Source organism: Alternaria ventricosa (assembly GCF_023758065.1).
Source record: "Alternaria ventricosa strain BMP 2768 chromosome Unknown scaffold_2, whole genome shotgun sequence".
NCBI classification, from domain to species: Eukaryota; Fungi; Ascomycota; class Dothideomycetes; order Pleosporales; family Pleosporaceae; genus Alternaria; species Alternaria ventricosa.
Window position 1 is genome coordinate 2,481,810 of NW_026055682.1, and position 26,833 is coordinate 2,508,642.

At 55.0% G+C, this 26,833-nt stretch overlaps 9 protein-coding genes across 9 annotated transcripts; 6 read left to right on the forward strand and 3 right to left on the reverse strand.

The window, feature by feature from the left end:
- Positions 1-514: 514 nt before the first annotated feature.
- On the forward strand, positions 515-2,212 carry MRH4 (RNA helicase; the record flags this gene model as incomplete). The annotated part of the gene is made up of 1 exon (XM_049339768.1): positions 515-2,212. The coding sequence occupies one exon, from the start codon at positions 515-517 to the stop codon at positions 2,210-2,212; it is 1,698 nt and encodes a 565-aa protein (XP_049203725.1).
- A 463-nt stretch (positions 2,213-2,675) lies between these two features.
- J4E93_001820 (uncharacterized protein) lies at positions 2,676-6,338 on the reverse strand (the record flags this gene model as incomplete). Its single annotated transcript, XM_049339769.1, has 3 exons — positions 2,676-2,695; positions 3,147-6,110; positions 6,206-6,338. The coding sequence occupies 3 exons, from the start codon at positions 6,336-6,338 to the stop codon at positions 2,676-2,678; spliced, it is 3,117 nt and encodes a 1,038-aa protein (XP_049203726.1).
- Positions 6,339-7,333: 995 nt separating this feature from the next.
- J4E93_001821 (uncharacterized protein) lies at positions 7,334-12,597 on the forward strand (the record flags this gene model as incomplete). Its single annotated transcript, XM_049339770.1, has 7 exons — positions 7,334-7,458; positions 7,522-8,426; positions 8,486-9,731; positions 9,777-10,005; positions 10,053-10,366; positions 10,418-10,932; positions 10,985-12,597. The coding sequence occupies 7 exons, from the start codon at positions 7,334-7,336 to the stop codon at positions 12,595-12,597; spliced, it is 4,947 nt and encodes a 1,648-aa protein (XP_049203727.1).
- Positions 12,598-12,742: 145 nt separating this feature from the next.
- On the reverse strand, positions 12,743-14,322 carry J4E93_001822 (uncharacterized protein; the record flags this gene model as incomplete). The annotated part of the gene is made up of 2 exons (XM_049339771.1): positions 12,743-14,031; positions 14,082-14,322. The coding sequence occupies 2 exons, from the start codon at positions 14,320-14,322 to the stop codon at positions 12,743-12,745; spliced, it is 1,530 nt and encodes a 509-aa protein (XP_049203728.1).
- A 380-nt stretch (positions 14,323-14,702) lies between these two features.
- Positions 14,703-16,714, forward strand: J4E93_001823 (uncharacterized protein; the record flags this gene model as incomplete). Its single annotated transcript, XM_049339772.1, has 2 exons — positions 14,703-14,760; positions 14,814-16,714. 2 exons carry the CDS (start codon positions 14,703-14,705, stop codon positions 16,712-16,714), a joined length of 1,959 nt encoding a protein of 652 aa, XP_049203729.1.
- A 223-nt stretch (positions 16,715-16,937) lies between these two features.
- Positions 16,938-18,896, reverse strand: J4E93_001824 (uncharacterized protein; the record flags this gene model as incomplete). The annotated part of the gene is made up of 3 exons (XM_049339773.1): positions 16,938-18,490; positions 18,540-18,723; positions 18,807-18,896. The coding sequence occupies 3 exons, from the start codon at positions 18,894-18,896 to the stop codon at positions 16,938-16,940; spliced, it is 1,827 nt and encodes a 608-aa protein (XP_049203730.1).
- An 823-nt stretch (positions 18,897-19,719) lies between these two features.
- Positions 19,720-20,967, forward strand: J4E93_001825 (uncharacterized protein; the record flags this gene model as incomplete). The annotated part of the gene is made up of 1 exon (XM_049339774.1): positions 19,720-20,967. One exon carries the CDS (start codon positions 19,720-19,722, stop codon positions 20,965-20,967), a length of 1,248 nt encoding a protein of 415 aa, XP_049203731.1.
- Positions 20,968-21,959: 992 nt separating this feature from the next.
- Positions 21,960-23,289, forward strand: J4E93_001826 (uncharacterized protein; the record flags this gene model as incomplete). The annotated part of the gene is made up of 3 exons (XM_049339775.1): positions 21,960-22,200; positions 22,264-22,511; positions 22,564-23,289. The coding sequence occupies 3 exons, from the start codon at positions 21,960-21,962 to the stop codon at positions 23,287-23,289; spliced, it is 1,215 nt and encodes a 404-aa protein (XP_049203732.1).
- A 1,487-nt stretch (positions 23,290-24,776) lies between these two features.
- Positions 24,777-26,644, forward strand: J4E93_001827 (uncharacterized protein; the record flags this gene model as incomplete). The annotated part of the gene is made up of 3 exons (XM_049339776.1): positions 24,777-25,694; positions 25,759-26,136; positions 26,177-26,644. 3 exons carry the CDS (start codon positions 24,777-24,779, stop codon positions 26,642-26,644), a joined length of 1,764 nt encoding a protein of 587 aa, XP_049203733.1.
- Between the last annotated feature and the right edge of the window lie 189 nt (positions 26,645-26,833).

A 26,833-nucleotide genomic window follows, 5' to 3' on the forward strand; every position in this document is an offset into this window, starting at 1 on the left:
TGACGGGAAAGAGGCAGGCAAGAAGCGAAGGGCACCGACAGAGCGCGGGGGCAGATGTGCGATGGAGGAGCGGAGGAGGATGTGTGGGCGCGCGTAGTATTGATATGGCTGGGGCCGCGGGTGCTGCCCAGTGTTGATGGCCGGGATGCAAGCAAGGCGTCGGTGTTGGGCGGTTGTCCGGGCAACGTCCCGCTTATCGGCTGCCCTGTAGCGCCTCGAATTATCGCGCCATCTCAGATCCTTTAGTCAAGGTTTGGCCTAGCCGGCGCATGCTAGTCTAGCTGGCCGTCTTCATTCCATCCTGCCTGTAGAGCCTGCCGTTGCAGCCATGTTGCGCAGAGTCTCGGGCGTGTGCCCCTTCTGCCAGGTGCAGGCCCTTTCACGACGACCACCGCCAGCCCACCACGTCCGCCCGTACACGCAGCTCCAGCGCGAACGCGGCGAACGCCATGGCGCAGCCTCTTCACGACCCCCGCGGCCCGTCCGCGGGCGTGACCATCCCAGGCCATCGCGGATGATCCTCTCTGACGACGTCGCGCGCGCCGCAGACAGAGGGCCGGCGAGGAAGCCAGACGCCTTCGACTTCCTCAACAGGACCGAAGCACCACGGGGCCTGCAGCGCATGCGCGAGCAGCGAGAAGCCCGCGGGAGCCGTCCGGCCACTGGGCGCGACGACGGCAAGCGGCGCACGCGAGCAGAGCCCTTCCACGCCCTCAAGATGCAGAGTTCGCTGCACCAGGTGCCCTACAACAACCGCACCGCCGTCAAGCGCCAGCTCGACGAGTACGACTCGTTCGACAAGTTCCCCCTCGCCGAGCCCATCCTCCGTGCCGTCAACGATGCTCTGCCCGGCCTCGAGTACCGCAATCCCACCCCCGCACAAGCCGTCGCCATCCCCGCCCTCCTCGGCCTGCGCAAGGCGGTGCGCGCAAAAGTAAAGTCCACCAAGAGCGCGCCCGACTCGTTCCTCCTGGCAGCCGAGACGGGTTCAGGCAAGACGCTGGCCTACCTCCTGCCCACGCTGGACGCTATCAAGGCCGAGGAAGTGCGCGAGAAGGACGAGGCTGAGGAGCAGGCCCAGAGAGACGCCGCCGACGCCGCCGCCCGCGAGCACGACAAGAGGACCGACATGTTCGCGGCCGAGGAGCCTGAGATCAACAAGGCGGTCGACCCAGCACGCCCGCGCGCCATCATCCTCGTCCCCTCCGCCGAACTCGTCGCCCAGGTCGGCGCCGTCGCAAAGTCGCTGTCCCACACGGTCAAGTTCCGCGCTGCCCCAATCTCAGCCAAGATGTCTGCCACGGTCATCCGCAACCAGCTCTTCAACCCCAATGGCGTCGACGTCGTCATCAGCACGCCCCCGCTCCTCGCCAGCATCGCCGAAAGCAACCCAAACATCCTCGCCCGCGTCACCCACCTCATCTGCGACGAGGCAGACTCCCTCTTCGACCGCTCCTTCAAGCAAAGCACCACCGACATCCTCGACCGCGCGACGCCTTCCCTCAAGAAGCTCGTCCTCTGTTCCGCTACCATCCCAAAGTACCTCGACAAGTACCTCGCAGACAGGTTCCCCGACATGCAGCGCCTCGTCACACCCAACCTCCACGCCATCCCGCGAAGAGTACAACTAGGTGTCGTAGACGTAAACAAAGACCCCTACCGCGGCAACAAGATGCTGGCCTGCGCCGACACCATATGGCAGATAGGCAAAGCATCCGTCGACTACGACCCCAACGAAGGCAAACAAGTCATTCCCACGAAGCGCGTCCTAGTCTTTGTCAACGAACGCGAAGACACGGAGCAAGTAGCCCAGTACCTCGTCAAAAAGGGCATCGACGCCCTCGCCTTCCACCGCGACACCGATCCCTCCCGCCAAGCCAAGATCCTCAAGTCCTTCACCAACGACGCATCAGCCAAGGAAGCCGAAGACAGTGAGGAAAACAAGGCGGAAGCGCCGAACAAACGCACGCTCCCCAACACCAAGGTCATTGTCACCACTGATCTGGGCTCAAGGGGTATCGACACCGTCTCCGTTCGCCACGTCATCCTCTACGACGTCCCACATACTACCATTGACTTTATCCATCGTCTGGGCCGGACTGGGCGAATGGGCAGGCGAGGAAGAGGCATCGTCTTGCTTGGACCCGGTGACCGAGCGGATGTAGTCAGAGAGGTCAGAGAAGCCATGTTTAGAGGTGAAGCTCTAATTTAGAAAAGATGGATATGCGTAACGACTTCAAAAGCTTCATGTACTATATACTGTTCTTCTACCACGAGTACCTGCATCGCAGGAATGTATCTATGCTTGTCCACGATATAATGACATTGATGAATGTACCGAATCCAGAAACACGTGCTAGTGAGATAACATGATGCCAAAGCGCGGCCTTACATACGGTGGTCGTTCCCACCAGATCATCGTTATCAGCACGTCCCACGCTATTTCCGTCCTCGCTAACTCATTCGGTCAGCGCCATGGGATGATGCTCTGCAAGCCCACTTGTGGCGTTTTTTCCACTTCAACCCCGCCCGGAAGGGCTCCCGTATGGGGCTCCTTGTTTATCTGCGACTAGTGCCTGCGGGGTTCATCGTTGCTGCATGGCCTGGGTGTGTACATAGTGTGTTGTGGTGTGTGTTATTCTTTTTTTTGTCGTTAGGTTGTTTACTACCTAAGCTTACATGCGGCCACCATCCACTGTGGGGTCTCCGTTGTTTGTGGTTTGTTTGTGATGGAGGCGTCGTGATGGAGGGGCGCGTGTGATGTGACTATTTGGGCCGTGTCAATATACACGCACAACAAACATGTTTGGATGAAAGAGTCTAGGTTGCCAATGTGGTGTACAAGTTTTGCCCTCTCGGCTTCATATGTGAGTTTCCCGTCGCCTTGGAAAATAGATAGTAGGATGTCCCAGACCGTGATAGCAAGATAAGCAGGATAAGTGAGAAAGCATCCGACCCAAACCCGTAAACACCGCATCCCCTCCACAAATTCAAACACCCATGCCCCATCGCAACCCCGACGCAACCCAGTCTCGCACGCGAACACCAAAGATTCCTCGGTCCGCAAAGACTCGTCTTCTCCACCACGAGTTCCAGACTATCTCCGCCCAGTCCACAGGCGTTGAACCTGCTCTTCCAGCACCCACCTCCCTCGTCCGATGGTGACTGAAGTTGAACCACCTTTGCATTGAGTTCTTGAAGGTTCTTTTCCTGAAAGGCCTTGCTCAACGCATCTTTGGGTTCTTTCTCGTGGCTGAGTTGGATTTGAAGGGCGCGAGCTGCGCGGTTCGCGGCGGACAGGGTGGTGTAGATTTCAGGGCGGGTGTGGGCGTGGTAGGCACGGATTGGTTCTTGGGTTGGGGGATCGGGGGAGTCGGTGCCGGCGTCGGATGAGGAGGAAGAGGACGAGTCTTCAGCGTCGGCTTGTGTGATTAGTTTGAAGAGGCGGACAATGTAGCATGTGCTTGAGATGAACGATGTGCCCTTTATTGCCTGTGGGGTCTGGTTTGCGAGTGCGGATACAAGGTCGCGCTGTACCCAAATCTTGAGGTGGGAGGTGTTTGCGGGGTTGTCAAAAGGTGTGATGGAGCCACTGAGGATGGAGCATCCGTGTTCGTCCCGATTGTTGCTCTTTTCGAAGATAACGTCGTTAAAGAGGGTGGCATTGCTTTGGAACACCTTTTCGGCTTGCGCGTTTGCGTCATCGAGGCTAGTGAAGGGTCGCACGGTGATCTCAGTCGCTGGGAGGGTGCTTTCGACCTGCTCGCCCTGCCAGGTCTTTTGAAAGACGGAATATTCAAAGTAAGGCTGTGCCTCGTTGGAAACATCAGGGAGGCCATTGAGGTGTAGGATCTCCTCATTCGTGTCTATCGTAGTCTCCAAAGGAAGCAGTCCTGGATCGGTTGTTGATACGGGTGGTGTCGTAGCAGTCTTGGTGGCGCTTACGATCGTCTTCGCTGATGAGGTAGGATTCAGATCCTTCATTGGGAGATCATTCCCTTTCTTTACGATCGCGACGTGTTCATCTACAGGATTGACATCAGTGGTCTTGGAAACAGATGATATACCAGTAGGCGCATGGTCTAAACTATCGACGTCCATCAATGTACTGGCTTCCGGTGACTGTTTCGAACCTCCAGGCATCCGAATCATTGAGTCGTTCAACGATTTCTCTATCTGAAGCGTAGAAGCCGCTCCGTGGGGTGCGTCTCCCTTTTTTGCGGGGGAACAAGGCACGTCGCTAGTCTTCGTAGGCACCTCACGCGAAGATGTTCTCGGGGCTACAACTGAGCCAGGGGTAATACCATCCTCTGATGCTGGTATTGCACTACCTGGACGCTTCGAACCAGTGGTAGAGCTCAGAGTAGGCCTCTTGGATGCTGTACCGGTGATTTGTTCAGGTCCATCGGAAATGATGTCCAATTTTCGCTTTCGAGCTGGTTGTCCAGGAGCTGACGAAGCAGATTTTGAGTCCGCTGTATCCGCCTTGGATCCACTTGGTGTGGATCTCCTGGAACTTGAAGCAGATGTTTGTGCCTGATCCTGTGATCTTTTCGCTGCTTCAGGCCTCGATACCTTCAAAACATCTCCTGGGGAAAGTGAGTGCTTCTCAAGTGCTGCATTCTTCGTAGCGGTATTGTGGTCTTTCCCAGATATTTGAGCCGTCTTCCTGAACTTGCTGACTGGAGACGTCGAGATCGGACTTCTTTTAGCAATTTCCAGCTCGTTTCGGCCACTAGTCCGAGCCTTTGAAGATGGCCCACCCGTACCATCATTTCTTGCATCCATCAAAGCCAACTGGAGAAGACTCATAGGCTTAGTAGCAGGTGAGGCCTTGTGAGTTGACGCATCATTCCCGTGACCTGGAAGCGTACTTTCATTCAACAGCTTGCGCGGTTGGATTACTGCGCTGGGCGAAGAACCTACAACAGCGGCGCTAGGGGGTAAGGGATTTGAGCTGATCTGCTTTCGTACACTACCATAGGTTCTGATATTTGCGATAGGTTGCGCAGTCTCTTGGAAGATCGAGGTTGGTTTGCCCTCAGTCGTGGACATCGATGGACCCCTGACTTTAGGCTGTTGATCAAGGCTTTCTGCTGGTTTTGTCTCAGATACCGCAGCGGATCGTTTACCACGGTTTGTATCGCTACTACCGGTCGACTGCACAGGCGCTGAAGGTTGTGGGTTAAGTGGTGCAGTGAGACCCGGAGCAACGGCAGATGCGCGAACTATTGCGACGGATTGTTGTGCATGCATAGCTAGTCGCTTCTCCTTGGTATTCGTCTTTGTGCCTTTAAATCTTCCCAAAAGCGCGTTAAGACGGTCTTTGTTCAACTGCTTAGTCGGTAGGTTTGTTGAAGTAGACTCAACCCTCAAGCTGGCCGGAAAGGAGTCTGGTTTTTCTAGTCCCCAGGATGGTCTTGGGACGGGTGATCTAGAAAGACTGCCATGCTTGCGGTCATCTTGATCGCTCTCGTCGCTGCCCTCGATATCGCTCTCGTCACTGCTCGTGACAACGAAACCGCCCTTTGTGCATGGGCGCTTCGCGGTGCTGGATGAGGCAAAAGGCTCACTCGGACGTCTCTTGGCTGTCATGTTCTTCGTCTTGCCCACTTTGCTATCAGATCTTTTGTGGGTAACGGTTCCCATAGCGCGCTTGTGCTGTCGGCGAGAAGCTGAGGTCTGAAGTTGCTTGCGTTTTGCAACCAAAGTTGGTGAAGAGAGCACTTGGCGAGATCGAGGGCGGCTGCTGCGAGACTCACTGCTATCGCTGGCCGCAGTCTCAGCAGACTTGTACGCACTGTGCTTCTTGCGTCGGCCTTTCTTAATTAGTGGTATCAGAAGTCTTGTTGGCTCGTCTTCTTCACTTGTTGCATATCCAGCGAGCTGTCCCAGGGATCGAAGGCCTTGGGTAGATACTGGCTTAGCCGTAGAGATTGACGGCAGGGCAAACTTTGGTGGGTGAGAAGTTGGCTGGTGAGCCTTGTCAAGTTTGTCATGAGACAGGTGATTGCGCTTGATAGCCGAGCCCTCATCGACAGGGCCCTTGAACGAGGTGAGAGAACCACGCGTGAGCGCCATGAGGGATGACCGATCTTGCTGACTCTGATCTGCCTGTTCCAAGAGCGACTTCTTCAGTTGAAAGTTCGAAAGAATGGCATCCGACCAAATGAGAGGGACTGGGTCACATATGGAGAAATCATACGATCGGACGGTCCGAGGAAGTCTTTCCAGGCTTGCTGTGCCCCGGGGATGTCCTGCGGCGCCCGAGAAAGCGGTACTGTCGGCATCTCCGCTGTCATCGTACGAGGCTCCAGTAAGACTAACAGGCCTTTCATCGGGCGATGGAGTACAAAACAGTGGAGATTCGGTTCGCTCCCCGGTGTGGCGCCTTCCAACATGGGTAATGGTCATGATCAAATAACATCTGGTCGATTTCACCCAGTTTACGTGATCACTACAAGGCAACGCTTGTTTTTCACTGGAAGAGTGGGATCTTGTCGTCTCCCAATACCCGACAGAAGCCCAACAAACGCCGAGACGCTTGTACAGCACCTGTCGGGTGGGACATGGCTTTGCTGTCAGGCAACGCTTTGGGCCTTTTGAGCGCAAACAGGCATGAACCAGGAAGAAGCGATAGGCGGACCAGGCTGGTCCTATCAAAAGCGATCAGTAAGCTTCCAGCCTCACTGTGAGGGCCTCGTATCCAATGGCGACTGCCAAGACATGGAAATGTTGTTGGAAGCAAACGGAATGCGCTGTTCAATTCATTTCCCGGTATGAAACTCTGTGCCGGACTGGCCGAGAAATCACATATGCTTCGGAGCGCTATGTGACAAATGTATGCCTAGGTTACTCACGGAAGTGTGCTCGCCTGGATCATGGTAGTCATAAAGCAAGTCGTCCCGATCGAATATCATGCCAAAGAAAGATGATCAACGAGCATCGGTTCACATCGCTAACTGTAACACCGTTCGTAGGAGATACCTAGGTAATTGCTTCTTGGATACGAGATGCTAAAAGGCGCGTACCGAACGCGTGTCGAGGGTTAAAGGCGGGGCTGAGGAAGGGCATTGAAGCAACAACACATAAAATTCACGATGAGTGAGTCGGTGTCGATAGTAAACAACGCGAAATTGGATAGTTAGGGCTTCGCAAAGGCGACGACGACGGGCCTCGGCGCGACGCGTGAAAGATCGAAGCGTCAGCGCACCATAAGAGATTCGCAGCTGACTAAGCTGGTGGGTCCACCTCGCGAATCTCCAGCCCTCGTCTTTCTGACCTACTAATTAGAACTGTCGACGCCCGTGCGAGATCGCTAATCTTCAGGGCCATGGCAGAAGGAACCGCACCAGCTGCTGAAGTCTGGGTCTCTGACAAGGCGTTGCGAGATGTGGCCAAAGATGTGGCGAGAATCTTGCCTAATTTCGCGGAGAAAGAGCCTGCAACTGCTCTGAAGTAAGGACGCAAAGTCCGTGAGCTTTGCTTTGTCGATGCCGAACCCCACTAACGTCTGAGTAGAGAGCTTCGTATTATTCTCGATCCTGCTTTGGAAACTGCAGACCTCCCAGAACTAGAGAACAGCCATCGAGCAGCCGCATCCAATGCCTTGTGCGCAATCATTGAGTACTGCGCGGCTTCCGACTGCGCCTATGCACGGGAGGCGATCCTAGATGATTCCATATGGATGCGAGTATTCAACATATATCTTCAGCGGTCTGGAGATGCAAAGGGCAAGTCGATGAGGCAGATGCTCTTGGTCCTTACGGGTGTCATTACTAAAGATCAGAGTGCGCGTGCAATCGAACTTCGGACACGAGCTACGACCTCATTCCTGGACATCATCTGTGAGCGAGAAGACCGCATCAAAGTTAAACCAGCTTTGCAAGGCCTTGCGCATTTCCTGCTGCGGGATGTGATTTCCATCACGGATTTGGTCAGTCTGTTCGACGAGCAGCTGAAGCGAACATCAGATGCCATCCAGGGGCCGGTAACTTCGCGAACAGTGTTCACATCCTTCCTTGCCTGGGTCGTGCATCATGATACTTCCCTTTCAGCGGGACACTTGATTAAGAACTACTTACTACAGGCTCGCCGTCTCGCAAACTACGACGAACACCCCGACGATGGCTTAGTCTTACCTCCCTGGATAGAGCCGGTGATGCAGACGTTGCGCGACTGGCCAGACCGGATCCAGGAGTTTAAGACTCACGTCTTTCCTCACTGTTTTCTACCCAATCTCTCTGAGTACCTAAGGTTCCTCGCATATCTCAATTTCGAGTCCCATGTTCCGTATAAGCATGCGTTACCCAGCCAGCTTCGCCAGTCCGGCAGGCGCACATCATCTCTTGGTGGACTAGAAGAGTTCAGAATACTCCTAGCAGCGATCGCAACTGGAAAGGAACTCAACATCGTAAAGGATAATGGTAAGTGGATGTGATTGGCATATATCAATAACAAAGGCACTCGCTCATCTCTGTACTAGATCATAGAGCTCAAAGCACCATCCAAATCCGTGACGGGGCGCTCTATTTGCCGGACGACATATCAGGAGCCTGGATGGCGGACTCGGAACCAGAAGTCAGGCTTGCAGGCATGTTCCTGGGCGTGTATTCTACTTCTGTCACGAAAGCTATGAGTGGCGGTATTTTGCAGGCCTTGAAGCGCAATCTCCCCCATCTTCATACCGACACGGATGCAAATTTCCGCCGGGAGGTGCATGGTTATACACAAAAGCTATTTGATCGTCTGAGAGCTAGTACAGCTACTCTAGCAAAACCCATCACGAAGGTTACTTCTTCAGACCAGAGACGCCTCCCTTTCCCAGCGACAAGCTCTAGCCCACATGTTTTAATTGCGCGGGTTCCGCGACAAGATTCGCTTTCTGAGTCCCTAGCTTTCATCACCTGGTATGTGCAGTTCCTTGAGTGGGAGCTGCGCCCAACTGCCTCTTACCAGAGCCGCATCACCGCACTACGGTCCATCACCATCGTATTACGATCTGGGATAGATCCTGGGGTACCGTTTACCAGTCTCTCAAAGTCTGCGCAAGGTCAGCTAAACTGGGCTCACGGTCTCCAGTTCGGAAACCAGAAGCTGTGCCGAATACTGCTCGATTTAATACTGGATCCTTTTGACGATGTTCGAGACGCGGCTGTATCGGTCTTGCAGCTATGTCTAGTTGCGCTTCCGCAAACCGATAAGAAACGCATCATGTCAATGATTCCCCGATTCGTTACGAGAGCGGAGGCTACCATGCTCCGAACAGGGCGAGCGGATCAAGCGGACGGTGTTGCGCGTGCTTACGGGATGATCTTTGCGTTGGCTGGCGATGATCCAGGTGCCCCCATTGGCGAACACTTCTCTTCCAAGCAGCACCTCTTCGAATATCTGAGAACACAACTCGACGAAACGTTGACTCTGGCCCGCAGCGATCTTCCACGAGCCGTCGATGGTCGACCGGTACATGGTACATTTGCTGCATTACGATATGTGACCGATCAACCCGATTTTTACGCGTTCGTCTCGAGCTTGCCATCTGATCAGTTTGCGCACTGGAAAAAAGCGCATGGGGACATCGTAACAGGCATAGAGAGTCTGTGGTCCTGCGTCTATCACGTTCTGTGTGCGGATGCACCGGAAGGCCATGTTCCTGACGAAGTAGAAGATGAGAGTAGCTTAGACACTAAAGAGATTCTGAGTTACTCATGGAGAGGACTGAAGGAGGCTAGGTATTGATTCCTCGACTACACAGCCGACACTGCTAACTTCATCAGTGTGCTTTTACGAACGATCATCCTCAAAGCTCCTGTAGGTGACGGTGACAACGACCTTGTGAATCCAGAACTCTTCGAAAAGCTCGGCAGACTCTGCTTCACTCAGCTACTGGAGCTTCGTCATCGCGGTGCGTTTTCGACAGTCTCTCAGACATTTGCAGTCTTCTGTCGCCGCTGTGTCTTGTCGAACATATCCACATTACGTGCTTTACCAGAGATGTGGTATCAGGTTTGTACAGCCACCGTCGGCGGGATCTGGAAACTAAAAGTCTCTAGGAAACGCTACGATCCATCCAAGCAAAGTCAGACGCCATCACTCGGAGGTCGGCGGGCATACCAGCAGCCATGTCCGCTCTACTGGCAGCTGAGCCACAAACAGGAGGCAAACTCTTCCCTCGAGCTGTCAAAGATCTTGTCGCCGAAACTCTCGTGGAGGCGCAAAGCACAAATATAGAAGAAAGCCGTCTTCCTCAGGTGCATGCTCTGAACTGCATCAAGGAAATATTCACGACCTCGAAGCTGAGTATTGCATCGGAGACGTACATCGGGCAGGGTCTCGAGCTTGCTGCTAAAACTCTAAGCTCGCCCATGTTAGTGAAACTTAGACAGACATTACAGTTTTTAAGCTAACGCGCACTCAGATGGCCCCTTCGCAATTGCAGCTTGATGCTGTTCAAAGCTCTGATCGAACGACTACTCGGCAGCGACGAAGCTCAAGACTGGAAAGAACGAGAGCGAGCCAAAACGTCTCGGTTCTCCTACGACAACTATCCCAGTCTCGTGAAGATACTGGTCGAGCTGCTTGAGCCAAGCGGCGATCTCAAAATCATGGAGACACCCGAGAGTGGCAGTTCGCCAATGGATCTCCATGGTGCTGAAGGCGTATTTCCTGCTCTGCAGATCTTGCGTCAGGCCCGACCGCCGGGTGATCTTACCAAGATCCGCGGCTTGGTAAGGGACTTACTACCGAGTCCGCATTGGCATATGCGAGATATGGCGGCCAGAACATATGTGTCACTGGGCACTACTAACGAGAGCTACCATGAACTCTCTCCAATTCTAGATACGGTTACCAGCGATCACAATGAACAGCATGGGAGGCTCTTGGTAGTCAAGTATCTGCTGAGGAAGCTGTTGCGAGACGAAAACCAATGCAGTAAGTGGTGTCGTAAGCAGAAACTAAATATTCAGCTGTTGACTTCTGACAGCTTTGCAACACTTCTCATCGTTGATGCAGCAGCTCGGCCAACACGCAACGAGTTGGTACATTTCGAGTAATTGTCCTTTCGTACGAGCCGCCTTCCTCGATGTTGTGAGCCTATGCGGCATGGCCATGCTGCAAAGAGCGACCGCTGTCACAATACTTAGTGCGTGGATTGACCTCACTACGTCCATAGCCATTGGACCGGAGTACAATATCGGACCAAGTGATCACCACGGTGATGATCTACTCAGGACATCCCTCGCACAGGTATACTTCGTTGACCGGATCATTCTGCGTGAAAATTCGCTTCACAGCATGGTCTCGGACGATTATCAAAACATTGGCGATGCGCTCATGCTTCTCGCAAACGAGGATCCGGATACCTGCATGGAAGCTCTGGAAGCTCTGGACTCCATATTACAGATGCAGACATCCAACGGACTAACCATTCCATTGTCGCTGGTCCTAGCGCATATCCATCGTGTAGTCCTGGAGGCCTGCGACCCAGAAGTCATCTCGAAAGCGCAAGCCGTTCTCGCCGACGCTCTTACCAAGGACCATTTGAAAAGCGACTTCTTCAGCCTGACGATGCAAGATCAAGTCATGCTCACCTTGACAAGGTTGGAAACACAGTGCGTTCATGGCCCACCATCAAATATGCAAAGCGCCCTGCATCTTCTAGGCTCATTCCTCGACCATGCTTACACCAGCTACTCACTCCACCGTGACGAGGTTCTCGCCCGTATCGCACGCTACATTCGCCTGCTACGCATGACAACCATCGATACCAACCCCTTCGACACTCGCTACGCAGCCATACAATCCCTGTCCGCGCTCAACTCCATCTTCTCCCTGGCCCCCAAAGGAAAAACAGGACCTCTGATCCTTGGGCTAGCCATCGTTCTCTACGACCTCCTCAACGACGATGACGACGAAATACGCGATCTAGCTGCCTCCACAGCAGGCATTCTCCTACGCTCACAGGGCGACCGACTGTTCAAGAACACGGTACCGATAATGACTACGCACCGGCTGGGGGCGTACCTGGTATCTGCATTCTCGACGTCACGACTCCTCGCCAAGGAAGCGATACGCCGTTTAACCAACACGCCCTCACCCCATCGTCTCTTCTCCACGCCATTCGCCAACACTTTTGCACGGGAGAGGAAGGAAGATACGTCGCTTTTTGCGCAGGAGAAGCAGAATTTGTACAAAGACGACACATTGGACACTATGCTGTGGTCGCGCATTCTCCTCTCCCTGTCTGCCTCTGCTGTGCCGCTGAGCCTGCGCACCGGGCTGACCAACTGGGTACTCGACGGTCTCACCGCACTCACACAAACAGCCGAGGGAGAAGGTGACGGCGCGCTGGGCTGGAGTACCAAAGCTGAGGTGTTTGCGCTCGGTATGCGCATCTTCTGTGCGAGTGAAGTGGTGATGAGCTGGGGTGGTCAGGAAAGGGTAGAGGTAGTGAAGAGGGCGAGAGGGTTTGCTGATGTGGGTATTGAGAGAGGCGTTCATGGCCTGTGGATTGAGAGGGTCGAGAGGGTCTTGAACAAGGAAGTGGTGCGCATGCTACGCAGGGTCAAGGGAGGACTGTTGGAGATTGCAGGGTGAGCTAGGCAACGCATAATTGGTGATTCAACACGCCAATCCGACAATGAAAAGTATCTTTTGCGACTGGATGGGATAGAGTTGTATTGGACGTCCACAAGAATGACAACAACAAGCTCACTACGCGGAAGCTGGAAAAATTCGTACACTACCGCCGATAGAATACATTCACAGCACTCTCCCCCACACTCTTACTTACACTGCCATATTTTGCCTGCCAGGCAAAGAAATAAAGCAGCGCCGCGAGTGGCTGTCCCACGAGACAAAAGCTCATCCAGAAAATCATGTTACCTGCAACCCTCCCCTGGATCCATTTGACCTTTTGGATGACATCTGTGAGCGCAATGAGCGGGATCTGGAACATCATGCCAGCAAAAGCTACGCCAATAATGTTGTGTGTGGGGACGCCGACGAGCAGTTCGTGCAGGACGCCAGAAAAGAGGAAGACGAGGATCTGGGCCAGGGCGGGAGGCACACCGCGGCCGACAAGAGGTGAGTAGATGTGGCGGCGCATAAAGTTGGTCACGGGCTTGTTCCAGGTAGTCCAGTAGGTGCGGATGGACGAGACGTTCCACCAGTCGCCGTAGAACTCTCGGTCGCCGAACCGCATGACTTCGGCAAGCGCATTGAGAGCGGACTGGAAGAGGGCGAAGAAGCCGCACAGCCAGCAGAAGACGCTGATGGTGGATAGCTTCATGACGCGCTCAGCAATGGACGTAAAGTTCAACGTGAGGATCTTGTCGAGCGAGTTCTGCAACAGCGGCGCGGCGTATTGGGCGGAGGCGATCCAGATGACGATGCTGAGACCAGCGAGTTCGGCCAGACGTTTGAGGACAAAGTCCCAGCGGATCGTGTCGGTTCGGGGGTAGACGGGCTGGTAGACGAGGGTGGGTGCCCACCAGAAGTAGCACAGGTTCTTCATGTTGATGTTCTGCGGATATGGGCATGCTTTGTAGAGCTCGGGTAGCGGATCGGCCTGCTTGGGGTGCAGGTAGGCATGGCGGAGGTCGCGGTTTGTGAGTGCGTAGGAAGCGCACTTAAGGAAGACGATGACGGCGTGCAGTTCGCAGAGGGTGCCGATGCCCGGGTGGTAGATGTCGTAGTAGACGTACTTGGTCGCGATGTAGAGGTTGGCGACTGCGTTGACGCTGTGGAAAAAGGCGACAATGTACCACGTCGAGTTGAAGCTGCGCAGGGCGGCGGCGTAGCTGGCGGGCGTGTCTTGGTCGCGTTGGTGGGAGATGCGGGCGTAGGCTCGGTTGGCCTGCCAGGCGGCGGCGAGCTCGATCAGGTAGGTGACGAAGAGGTGGGCGGGGACGAGCAGGTAGAGCAGCAGGCCGGTGATGACGTCGGAGCGGCGGTAGTCGTGGCAGGACAGACAGATGAGGACGCCGTACTTCTGCAGGTTCACGATCATCAAGCGCAGGTTGGAGACGACTGCAGTGGTCAGCGATGTGCGGCTACTGCCGGGAGTGGCGGCGTCGTACTCAGGACCAAGATCATGAGGTTCCTGAAGCCGACGAAGCTCGGCATCTTGTCTGCGCTCTCCTGGCTGAGACACGAGGTGCGCGACGCCGAGTGCGTCGCAAAGACATGGCGGTACTTGGTGTCGCGCGCACGCTTGGTGGTGCCATTGGGAGTGGGAGCGGTCTTTCCGCGGTACACCGGGGAGCTGGCGTGCTGCATGTCGAGGGCAGAAGAGGCGGCCAGTTGGGTGAGGGTGGCCATGGCGGAGGGTTGGGCGCAATGGCTCGGGCGGAAGCAACTAAACCAGCCAGCGAGGGACGACAGAGAGAGGGCGGCGGGGGATTTGTAGTCGGGATAAGCGCGCCATGGCCGAGGGTTCTGGCACAATGGCGATAGAGTTATCAGGGCGTCGCGGGATTCTGTTGGGAGTCTGGTGAGCGGGGATCTGCACGGTGATGCAGCGCGCCCAGGTGTCGAGTGTGGCGCTGTGGCTGGGCTGTGGCCGACGTTCCCACGTCCAACGCGACGAGGCACGCGCTTCCACTGCACACAACACCTGCGCAGCACCCCGACCCACCACCTCGCACCCGACGCGCCCCCCATGGTGATCGAGTAAACGGCGTCTTCGGCAGCAGCACGCCATGGAGCGCGAATACCATCGTCCGGACTTTGAGGGAGGCTTGCGGCCCCGACCAAAACGTCAGTATGCCTGTTCATCATGCGCAGGATTCAAAGACTGACTACAACCACAGGCGCCGTGACCGACTATGGCTCGACGACGGTCCAGTGGATGCGCAACCGCCGCCCGCGCTACAAGAATGCGCCCGCGCCAGAGATGGAGCGGCCGAGCGCCAGCTACATCGTCGACATGCAGCCGCCCGCAGCACGTGTCGCCAGCGCCGCCGAGTCGATACCTGCCAAAGCCGTGCATTCGTCTCTGAACAAGGTCAAGCACCCCATCAACGTCGTCAAGTGGACGCCAGAGGGCCGCCGCCTGCTCACAGGCTCGACCAGCGGCGAGTTCACGCTGTGGAACGGCATGGGCTTCAACTTCGAGACCATTATGCAGGCCCACGAGGCTGCCATCCGCGCCGTCGAATACACATCCACCGACGACTGGCTCCTGTCAGCCGACCAGACCGGTGTCGTCAAGTACTGGCAGACCAACTTCAACAACGTCAAAGAGATTCAGGCCCACACCGAAGCTGTGCGAGGCCTGTCCATCGCGCCGACCGACACCAAATTCGTCACATGCGCCGACGACACCACGCTCAAGATCTGGGACTTTGCGTCGAGTACAGAAGAGTCGACGTTGACAGGACACGGGTGGGAGGTCAAGTCGGTCGACTGGCATCCGCACAAGGGACTGCTAGTATCAGGGTCCAAGGACCACCAGGTCAAGTTCTGGGACCCGCGCACAGGGCGCTGTCTGACGACGCTTCATGGACATAAAAACCCAATATCAAAAACCATGTTCGAGCCCGTCCAAGGAAACATGCTAGCAACATGCGCCCGTGACCACACAGCCCGCATCTTTGATCTCCGAATGATGCGCGACGTCTTACTGCTCAAGGGACATGAGAAGGACATCATCACCATGGCATGGCATCCCATGCACAAGAATTTGTTGTCTACCGGCGGCGTCGATGGTAGCATACACCACTATCTCCTCGACGAGCAGAACCCTCCCGCCGGCGTCGCACCCTCGATATCGCCCTACGACGCCGCTGACTCGCAAAACGCCCCCTCACAAACCATATACCCCGCACACAGCCTGCAATATGCTCACGACTTCACTGTCTGGACCATGGACTGGCATCCGTTAGGCCACATCCTCGCCTCCGGCTCCAACGATAGGGTCACGCGCTTCTGGACGCGTCCACGGCCAGGCGACACCAACTACGTCAACGACCGTTACCACATTGGCCAAGCAGCAGCAGAGGCGCAAGGCACGTTCGACCGCGGTCAGGGCAGGCGGCAAAAGATGGAAGAAGAAGAGCAGGAGGCAGAAGACGAGGCCGAAGGTTTGGTCGATCAGAAGATGCCTTCAAAGAACCCAGGCGGTGGCTTCCTCCCACCTGGTCTTTCGCTGCCAGGACTCAACACAGCACCAGATGGCACTTCGAGTTCTCTACCGGGTATTGGAGGCACAAACCATCCACCAATCCCACCCCCACCAGGCGGTATGCCCTTTCTACCCCCACCAAATGCGGGCGGGGCGCCTATTCCTCCTTTCAACGGCATGGACCCCTCCCGCCTTGCACAACTCATCGCATCTGGCTCCCTACCACCCCCTCCTATACCCCATGGCCACGGACCTCCTCCACCAAACGCCAACGGAGCCCCTCCTTTTCCACCACCAAACTTTCCTGGCTTTCCACAAAGCATGCCCCCTGGTATGCCACCACTTCCTCCAGGCATGCCGCCTCCCGGATTCCCGGGCTTCCCTCCACCACCTGGCGGTATGGGGGCGCCGCCACCGGGATGGCCTGGGCCGCCCCCGCCGCCACAACATCAGCAAGGGTTTGCGGGTGGGCAGGGTGGACCTGCGGGTGTAGGTGCAGATGGTATCAGGAGAAGAGCGCCGTTACCGGATCAGCAGGATGCTTTGAAGGCAGAAATGAATCAGGGACGGTACAGAAAAGCAAGGTAGACGTATTTGGCGTTAGCGTTGACACAGGAATGTACGATCAAATCATGTTGGAAGTCAGTGAGCGTTTGTGTTACGATAAAGGACAGGGAATGACAAGTAAAAGGTGCAGTACTAGTCCTTTTTCTTCTCCAGGAATACCCAGATTGGCCATCTATATTTGCGCTTTCGTACTGCTTGTGTGCTTCAAGACTCTTCATGTACACCTTCGTGGCCTCTACGCTCTCTACATATCCTCCACCAACCCAGGATCCTCCATGTCCTTGACGAACTCCACCTTGGCCACATCCTTCAACTCCACATCTCCCTTCACCACCCTTTCCCCATGATTCCACAACTCATCCAGAAAAGCCGGAACAAAAGTCCCCGGGCCTCTGACATCCTCCCTCTGCGCCGCAACCTCTGCCGCAATCTCATAATGCAGCAAACCTGCGACAGCAGCCAACAGCTTATCCTCACGGTACGCAGCCAGATACGCAGATAGCGTGGTACCCAACGTGCACCCACTCCCCGTGATCCTCCCCAAATACTCATGTCCATTCGCCACCGCATACGTGCGCGCGCCATCCGAAACAAGATCCGTAGCCCCCGTCATAAGCACAACCGTGCGTTCGCGAGCCGCAAGCCGGGAAACAATATGCGCCCTTTGGGGCAGCGAGAAGAGTGAAGCACCAGAGTCCACACCTCGCTGTTGCTGACTCGAACTATCAAGCGTATACCCACTCGCACGTGCAACGGCGAGAATCTCGCTCTCGTTCCCTTTGATCAAGTCAAAATACCCGGCGCCGAGGAGCTGGGCTAGAGCGTCTCGTCGTACACTTGTTGCGCCGGCGCCCACGGGATCGAGGATGATGGGTCCGCCGGCGGCGTTGTACGCGTTAATGGCTTGTTGGTAGTTTGCCAGTCCATCGGGTGTTACGGTGCCCATGTTTACTACCAGCGCGCCACCTAGTTTAGACAGGTCGGAGGCTTCGGCGCCGTAGTTTGCCATTATGGGGCTTGCACCTACGCAGAGGGCGACGTTTGCGGCAAAGTTTTGGACAACGAGGTTCGTCATGTTGTGGGAGAGGGGGTTCATTTCCTTTACCTTTTTGGTTGCTGAGATGGCGGCTTTGAGGACAGAGGTTATTTCGTCGCGGGGGTTTTGGTGGTAGAAGTGTGGGAGTGGGGATTGGGGGGCAAAGGGCGGAGCTGTCTTGAGGAGATGGGTGAGGTGCGAAGATGCGGCTTTGGGGTCTTGAGCCCCGATTATGGCAGATACGATGGCAACGCCGTTGATGGTCTTGGGGTTTGCGTTGGCGGGAGTTGGGGCAAAGAGTTGGTATATTATGCGTTGGGCGTTTGAGGCGTTGATGCCGCCGATGCATACTGTTTTGACTTTGTTCTCTGCTTCGGTGCCTTGGTCAAGATAGTGCAGTATCTTCCTTGTTCCGGTGATGCCGATGATGTCTTTGGTGTTCTTTTTGGTATTCGTGGCATACATCGTGCCGATGCCCAGGTAATCTGCTCCTTGCTCGACGGCTGTGCGCGCTTCCTGGATGGACGAGACGGTGACGCCGATGATTTTGTCTTCGCCTAGGATACGGCGGGCCTCGTGGGCGTTCATGTCATCTTGGCCAATGTGGACGCCCTCACAGCCCACTGCGAGGGCGACGTCTACGCGGTCGTTGATGAGCAGAGGGACGTTGTGTGCCTTGCATTTTTCGTGGAGCTTCTTTGCTGTCGCGACGAGGATGCTGGTGTCGGAGGTTTTGTCTCTGTATTGGACGATGGTGACACCTGCACATGTCGATCAACATCGTGGTATGTTGTATTACGGCTGACTAACCTCCTAGTAACGCCTGCTCAACCACGTCGACCAGGTCTCGGTTCCCGAGGATGGCCTCTGTAGAGTCTGTCACGAGATACAACGAGTAGTCTACTTCCTGCCTAGTCATCTTGGCAAGTCGGCGTGCAGCTGGGGCAGAATGCTCGAGCTCGTCGTCGTTGAATGGGGGATGTTCGAAAAGCAACTAGCAGGTGTGACGCAATCTAGGCGCGGCTCGCCAAAGTCTGCGGCTGGTTTTGCAGGACCTGGTAGCGAATGTCGACGTACTAAGCCACACAGGCTGCTGCGAGCCTTGGACCTGTTCAACGACGACTGCTGGGCGACCAACACGCTGGCCCACGTTGCTAGATGCGACATGGCTGGTGGTGTTTGCCGCGAGATGCGGGGCGTTCAGGGTGGATACAGGCCACATAGCAACTGTCAAACGCTTCCCCGGTTGCCTGCATGTATCGATGAACGCACCGCAGAGCTGTTTGATGTCCCGCCGTTTGTGTAGACGGCCAGACGCTTTGTCCGTCGCCATGTCCCAGTGACAAAGCCAGGCAGCGCACGACGGCCTGAGTCAGGGCGGGGCTGATGGGGGCGTTTGGTATGCACGGTAGAACGCTCTGCTAGCGTGGCTCGGCAAGTTCGAAAAACTAAAGGCCGCGACCCCATATAACTTCCCTCGACCACCCGCAGCCCGCACACACTCCCCTTGGAACCAGCCAAAATCCATCCGTCGACCTCGCCCACACCAGTGACTGCCACTGGCAACAGCACCCGCCCACTCTACCCTATCCGCCCAACCGCCTGCTCGTCGCCCGCCCGCGACCTGCCTGAACCGCCACCTCGACGTCCGCCTCCAGGCCCCAAGCACCAACCGCACCTCAGAGTCGCCCACGACAACAGGAGTATATGTATTCGCGCCAACGCTACGCCTTCCGAGTCGAACCTCCCCCCAAACTGCAAAAATTTCGCTGTATGCGGATACCAAGCAGCATCATCCACCAAACCAACGGCTAATCCACTGCCCCTCCTGACCCCGAGTCGCACACACACACCCAACCCACACGTACTAGAGACTGCTTCTGCGCATGTCTCTTTCGGCCCTCGTCAACATAGCTGATCCGACCCCGTTCGCCCGCCCGCCGCACCACCATTAACCACCCCCTCGCCCAGTCCCCGCACCACCGTCGCCATGGCTACCGTCAACATCCGCCGCGATGTCACCGACCCCTTCTACCGCTACAAGATGGAGCGCATCCAGTCCAAGATTGAAGGCAAGGGCAACGGCATCAAGACCGTCATCGTCAACCTGAGCAGCGTCGCTCAGTCCCTCGCCCGCCCGCCCGCTCACGTCATCAAGTACTTTGGCTTCGAGCTGGGCGCCCAGACCAACACGAGCCCCAACGACGACCGTTGGATCATCAACGGCGCCCACGACGCCAGCAAGCTCCAGGACTACCTCGACGGTTTCATCTCCAAGTTCGTCCTCTGCAAGAAGTGCAAGAACCCCGAGACCGACGTGCACATCAAAGATGGCAACATCACGCTCGACTGCAAGGCTTGCGGAAAGATTTCCGACGTAGACCCCCGCCTCAAGCTCAGCTCCTTCATCCTGAAGAACGAACCCAAGAAGGGCAAGAAGGACAAGTCCAGCAAGAAGGCTGAGCGCCGTGCCCGCAAGGAGGCTGAAGCCCGCGGCGAGGCTACCTCCCCCGACGGCGGCAGTCCCGGTGACAGCGCTGAGGAGAACGGTGACGATGGTGACATGGCACTCGAGGCCGGCAGCGACGACGAGCTGACCCGCCAGATCAACGAGGGCGCCAAGGAGATTGACGAGGAGGATGCCAAGGAAGTTGAGTGGTCCATCGACACCTCGGAGGCCGCCATCAGGGCTCGTGCCCAGGACCTTCCCGACGACCTCAAGCGTGCCCTTGTCATTGAGGATGACGACGAGGGCGGCTCCAGCTACGACACTTTCGGCAAGTGGATCATCGACACTGGCGCGGAGAAGGGCGGTGTTGAGAAGCTTGACAACGTCGACATCTACGTCAAGGCCAAGGAGCTCGGCATCGAAACCAAGCACCGCACACTTACCGTCATTCCCCAGACCCTCTTCACCGAGAAGATCGTCAAGCAGATGGATGGCCGTGCTCCTATGCTCAAGAAGATGATCACCTCGGACAAGCATGAGAAGGCTTTCCTTGGTGGCATTGAGCGCTTTGTCGGCAACGACAAGCCCGAGCTCATCCCTCAGGTCTCGGCCATCCTGTTGAAGGTGTACGAGAACGACCTCGTCTCGGAAGACCAGCTCAAGGGCTGGTGCTCCAAGGCCAGCAAAAAGTATGTCGACCTCAAGGTCAGCAAGTCTGTCCGCAAGTCGGCCGAGCAGTTCAAGGAGTGGCTGGAGAATGCGGACAGCGACGACGAGGATTCCGAGTAGAACCTCGACTGCAGCGACACGTGCATGGTAATAGTACGCGGAATGTCCAACTGTTGTCAGTCATTACCTTTGGTCTTGTTTGTCTTGTTTTGTTTTGTTTTAGACGGCGTGTAGGTAACTCTACTCCTGTTTCCGACACATATTTGGGCCGGTCGCGATGACAGCCTCGTATTCTTCTCCCCTCTAGATAGCCTACTAAAGAAACTTTGCTCTCGCACCACCTCGCTTCAGTGACCTGCATTGCTCTACACGAGCCCCACTTGCCGTTCGCCGTTATCATCTCCTTCCACCAGGTGCTCGGGCCCATCACTACTATGCGCCCGAAGTTTCTGCATGCACTGTGGCGAGCGCATTGGATTTGTGACAGTAGTTCCATCCGGGCTCGTGGATGCAGCTGCATGCCCCACCCCAATGATCGATCTTCGCTAAAGCCATGCAATCTCACCACGTAGTCTTGCCTCCGGTCCATTCATGATCAAATCCCTCAGCCTTTTTCACATTCAGCATGCACGATAACGCACGAAAAAGCAACATCGGGATTCGCCTAGTCTCAGCACGCGTGCATCGACATGCTCTCGCACCGGCCATCTCCACAAGGGTACATTAGTCTCCGAGGCTTAACCCCACCCAGGCAAGAACAAGCGGAGCTCCCATGCTCTGGACAGCAGGCCATGCACACTTTTTTCACCATCGCGCATGGTGGCCGGAGCGAGGGACGCGACTGGCGAGAACGAACGAGGGCAGCCCTCGTTGTTTAAAATGTGGCGGACCCCCACTTGGGGAATGAGTTGCAACCTTTCGCAGCCGCCAAATCGTGCGCAACTGTACACCACCGTGAGCGACTTCTGGAGTTTTGCGCTCACGTCAATTGCGAAAAGCTCCACTTCACCACGCCGAGTCTCACGATCTTGCCGACAGGCTTTCGATAGCAGTGTCAAGCCTGTGCGCTCAGTTCCCGCGCTTTCGAATCCTCCACGATCAAGAGAGGGGTCATGAATCCGATTCAAGCTTACCCTGCTGAGGGCGTGGTCGTTCAAGATGCTCATCACGGCCACTACGCGCCCGAGGCAGCTCATGACAAAACCGGTGCTGGCACATATGTGACATCTGAGAATGAGTCGCATAACGGTGCGGCCGGGAATGAGGTTCTAGAACGCGATGCGCAGACCAAAGGACGCTGGTTCCAATACCTCAAGACGAAACAATTCTGGATCACATTGGTCCTTGGGCAGGGTATGCACCAAACACACCATTTTCGGATGTTCGAAATGTAGACTGACAAGGTATTACTTCCAGTCCTCGCTCTCTGCATCACCGGTACAAATACATTATCGTCTCTGCTCGCGGAAGAGGGTACATCGATACCCGCCTTCCAGTCCTTCTTCAACTACGTCCTCCTCAACATAATCTACACATCGTATACCCTCTACAAGTACGGCTTCAAGAAATGGGGGCGAGTCGTCATAAAAGACGGCTGGCGGTTCTTTATCCTCGCCTTCATGGATGTCGAGGGCAACTATTTCATCGTTCTGGCGTATCGTTACGTAGGTTCTTGTCCATTCTCTCGTGTAGACTTGCATGCTGACACACGACTAGACCACCATCCTCAGCGCCCAATTGATCAACTTCTGGGCCATCGCCGTTGTCGTAATAATTTCCTTCTTCTTCCTCAAGGTCCGCTACCACTACACGCAAATTTTCGGCATCCTTCTGTGCATCGGCGGTCTAGGCGTAATCTTCGGCTCTGATCACATCACCGGTACCAACAACTTTGGCGCTACGGACCAAGTCAAGGGCGATCTTTTTGCGCTTCTAGGCGCCACTTTCTACGGTCTGTCCAACGTATTTGAAGAGTGGTTGGTTTCCGAACGGCCGCTGTATGAGGTTGTTGGCCAACTTGCTTTCTGGGGCATGTTCATCAACGGTACGCAAGCGGGTATCTTCGACCGCGCCGCCTTCCGCAGTGCGACTTGGAACGCCAAGGTTGGAGGCTACCTCACCGGATACACACTCATCCTTTCCCTCTTCTACTCCCTTGCACCGGTCCTGTTCCGTCTCAGCTCCGCTGCATTTTTCAACATCTCCCTTCTCACAGGAAGCTTCTGGGGTGTGGCGATTGGCGTCAAGGTCTTCGGACTGAACATTCACTGGATGTACCCCATCGCCTTTGTCCTCATTATTATTGGCCAGGTTATCTATTTTCTGCGACAGAGTATGGTTGGTGAGGCGTTGAAGCCATGGCTGGGCAAGGATCAGGAAAGAGGCCATGCAGGTGTGGGTACGGCGAAGAAGAGGGTCGAGAGGCCTGAGGCTATTGTCTAGGAGTAGATTCCATGACGGCAACGCCAAAGGGATGATGTCGGCATTGCTCATAAGATCTACTAAACTTACGAACCCTAATGAAAGACTCCGATAGTAAATGCTGGTCTTCTTAGTCGTCTCCATCGGCGAAGAAGACATGTAAACTCAATATCTCAACCGATCTAGCAGCTACGAGATGGGCATCCTCCGTCCAGACCACCTTCGTCTATCAGCCCATCCTACCGACCAGTTGCGATGCGCAGTGAAACATTCCGTTGTGATGACGAAGTAGCCGTGGCTCAATTGCGCCGCACACTTGACCCTGAGGTTCTGCTCATGATCCCTTGTTGTCGTAGCTCCAATCGGGTATAATTGGTGCAAAGAGCCTATTCGGAATACGAATAGAAGCCAGCCGTTGCTTGAGGTTAGGTAGCAAGTCATATAGGCCAGATGAAAATGCGTATGAGTTATCAACGAAACTCGCTCTTCTACCGTATGATTAGAAGCTCGTGCGTGAGGGAGATGCTAAGCCACCGCGCTTCTCAACAACGACCAGTTTTCCTTTCTCACAAGTCCAAGAACTCGCCAATCTCTCTTTCTGCCGATTGGAAAAGCCGGAACCTGATCTCAAGAATGAGGGAAAGGAAGACGCCAGCCTCGACCCAGAATGCAAAAGTCGCAAAGTTCTTCCATGCAGTCCAACAAACGACATACGCGGTTGATATGCCGAAGCCAGCAATAGCTGCGCTTGCAATTGGTGTTGTTGATAACCAACCCTTGTCCGAAGCTGTCAAGATGAGATAACTGACTGCGAATGCTTCTAGCGGCAAAAACGCCATGACGAGGCAGGTGAAGTCGTCGTTGACTGGTAACGAGGGTGACACGTAGGCAATGGCGCCTGTTATGATCCAGCAGGCTAGATTTCCCGTAAATGCAAGAAGAATGGTACCAGCAGTCGGTTTGTGTGGAGATTCGTGTATGCGATGCGTTTGAGATCCGGCTGCGCCGTCTGCCTTGGTTGTAGTTGGAGGGCCTGCAACTTTTATATTGCTCATGGTGACGCAAAATGGTGAACTGTTTTTTTGAGAGATTACGCTCAATTCTTCTTTATAGCGATTCGTTTTACGGTCTTTGAGACTTTCTTGGTTTTAGTTTACAGGTAAGATGACGGACGCCAGGCTGTCACGTTCGTCTGGGTCGGATCGCACGGCACATCAGCAAATGAAAGGCAAAGTTCTTCAACCTTAGGTCCTTGGATTCGGCCTCTGAGTAACGTCACATGCGCACGAACATATTCAGTGACTGTATTGCGTTTGCGTGGAGCAGAGGCAGTTGAAGCTCTTGGCTAGGTAGTATTCGTTACTAGCCTGTCTTGGCTGACGCCACTTATCACCTGCACCAGCCACTTTCCAACCTTACTTCATCTATACTCTTCCTCAGCAAGCATTAAACCATCCTGCTCTGTCCGTGGCAGCTCTCAACCTAAATATATACAAATCTCGCAGATCATGTCTTCGCGCGGTCTTCCCGACGTCTTGATGCAAAAGGTCGACGATTATGTCGATTCGCTGGCGCCTCAGATCCAGCCCCGCATCGCCTCCGAACTTGAAGTCTTCCAACAAAAGACCATCGACAGTCTGGAAACCCAGGTTGTAGACGCTTTTCGTTCACTGTTCGGTAAAGACAGGCCGTCTTCGGCGGATGGCAGCCGATCGGGTCCTTGGAACCTCAATGACGCGGCACCCGACGCCTATGGTGGACAGTCATTGCCTTTTGCGGATGAAATCGCCAAGTTGACGCGTAGCTTCGGTCAGATTTCTGATGAAGCGGGCGGGGATTTGCGCGATATATTCGATCTTACGGAAGGGAACCGAGGAGGCCCAGAGCAGTCTCGATCCGTAGACGGGGATTTCTCTTCTGGAGCTCGAGGTTTCCTTTCATCGGCTCTGAATGTCGTGCAAGATCATTTCGACGAAAGAGGGTCAAAGGGTGGTCAGTCCTTTGAGATTGGGGGTCTTCTCGGTATGATCAGTAGCACAATCAAGGACGCATCTCAGAACCCCGAGGAGAAGGCGAGACTTATCAGCCCAGAGATCAAGCAGACAGTTGGTGACAAGTTACGTCAACAGCACGCGCCTCTCGCTGAGCAGTTCACCCGCATAGCCCTGGAACACATCAAGCGCTGGCTTCGTGGAAACACAAGCACGCGTGACTTGGGTGATGGTGCGAAAGCCGAGATTGCCGAACAGGTGGGCGACCTGGTGAAGGGCCTTGGAAATTTGTTCGGGAGCAAAAAGAGCAGCAATGAGGAGACTTCGAGAGGCTTTGATGACTCTAGTCGTGATGGCGAGAGCAGTAGTGGTGGAGGCTTCTCCCGCGTCATCAGTGACAAGCTCAGCACGGGTCTCGCCAAAGTCCACCGAGAAGTGAGTAATATCACTGTACAAAATTTGTGTGGGGAAGATACTGACATGACATACTCATCTTTAGGTTCGCTTGGAGTTCCGCAAGATCCTCGGAGCAATCGAGAAACAACTGTTCGAATTGTTACCTGATCAATTCCAACGTCCGCTCGAGAAGATACTAGGTGGAAATCCTTTCGATTCACAGCTCGACCGCGATGCGTCCGGTCCAGCAGATCGCGGATTTGGAGATGACATCAAGTCCAAATTGCTCTCCAAGATCCGTGCTTTGGTACAAAAGGTACAAGAGACACTTCGAGAAAGCATACTGGGTGTAGTCAATGGTGGTCATCGCAAGTTTGAACGTCAGAGCTGGGTCTTCGTGCAGGGCATGGTAGAACAGAAAGTACAAAGGTACCTGCCAGACGTCAAGATCAACGTCCCAGACGATATCGGAAACGAGAACGTAAGCGTCGGATCCCCGACTGCGAACACAAGCATGGGAGGAGGTTACCAACCTCCGTCACAACCGCCACACGGTGACCATGGTCCAGCACCTCCGTCTGGCAGTTACAGTGGACAGGAACATCTACCGCAGGGATACAACAACCCCCCACAGTACCAGAGCCATGATCAATACCGAGAGGAGCCTAGACGCGAGTACCAAGATCACCAGGCGTCACAATACCCACCGCCTCAAGACTATCGACCCGAGCATCACGGGCCACGTCATGAAGGCTATGCTCCTCAGCAATATCAACCACCTCAACATCACCGCCCTGAATCATATCCATCTCAGGACTACCGATCTGAGCACCATGCCCCACCCACACAGGGTTACCATCAAGGACCTCCAGACTATCGTTCGGAGCAGTACCCACCATCACAACAAGGCTACCCTCAACAAGAGTATTCTCAGCGCGACTACCGCGGTGACGGGTATCGGAGGCAGGACTATTAAAAGAGTCGCGTAGGGGCACTAACCATGTCAAGCGTGCAAGGTACAGGTGTCAGCTTGCGCGACTTCTTCCACAACCATACCTACGATTAAATAGCAATCAATTATAAAGCCATCGATGACTTCCCGTCCGTAGTTCTTAGGCAGATGTATGTAAGCGTAAGATGCATGACTAGGACTGCAAAATCTTTTCGATAATCGTAAA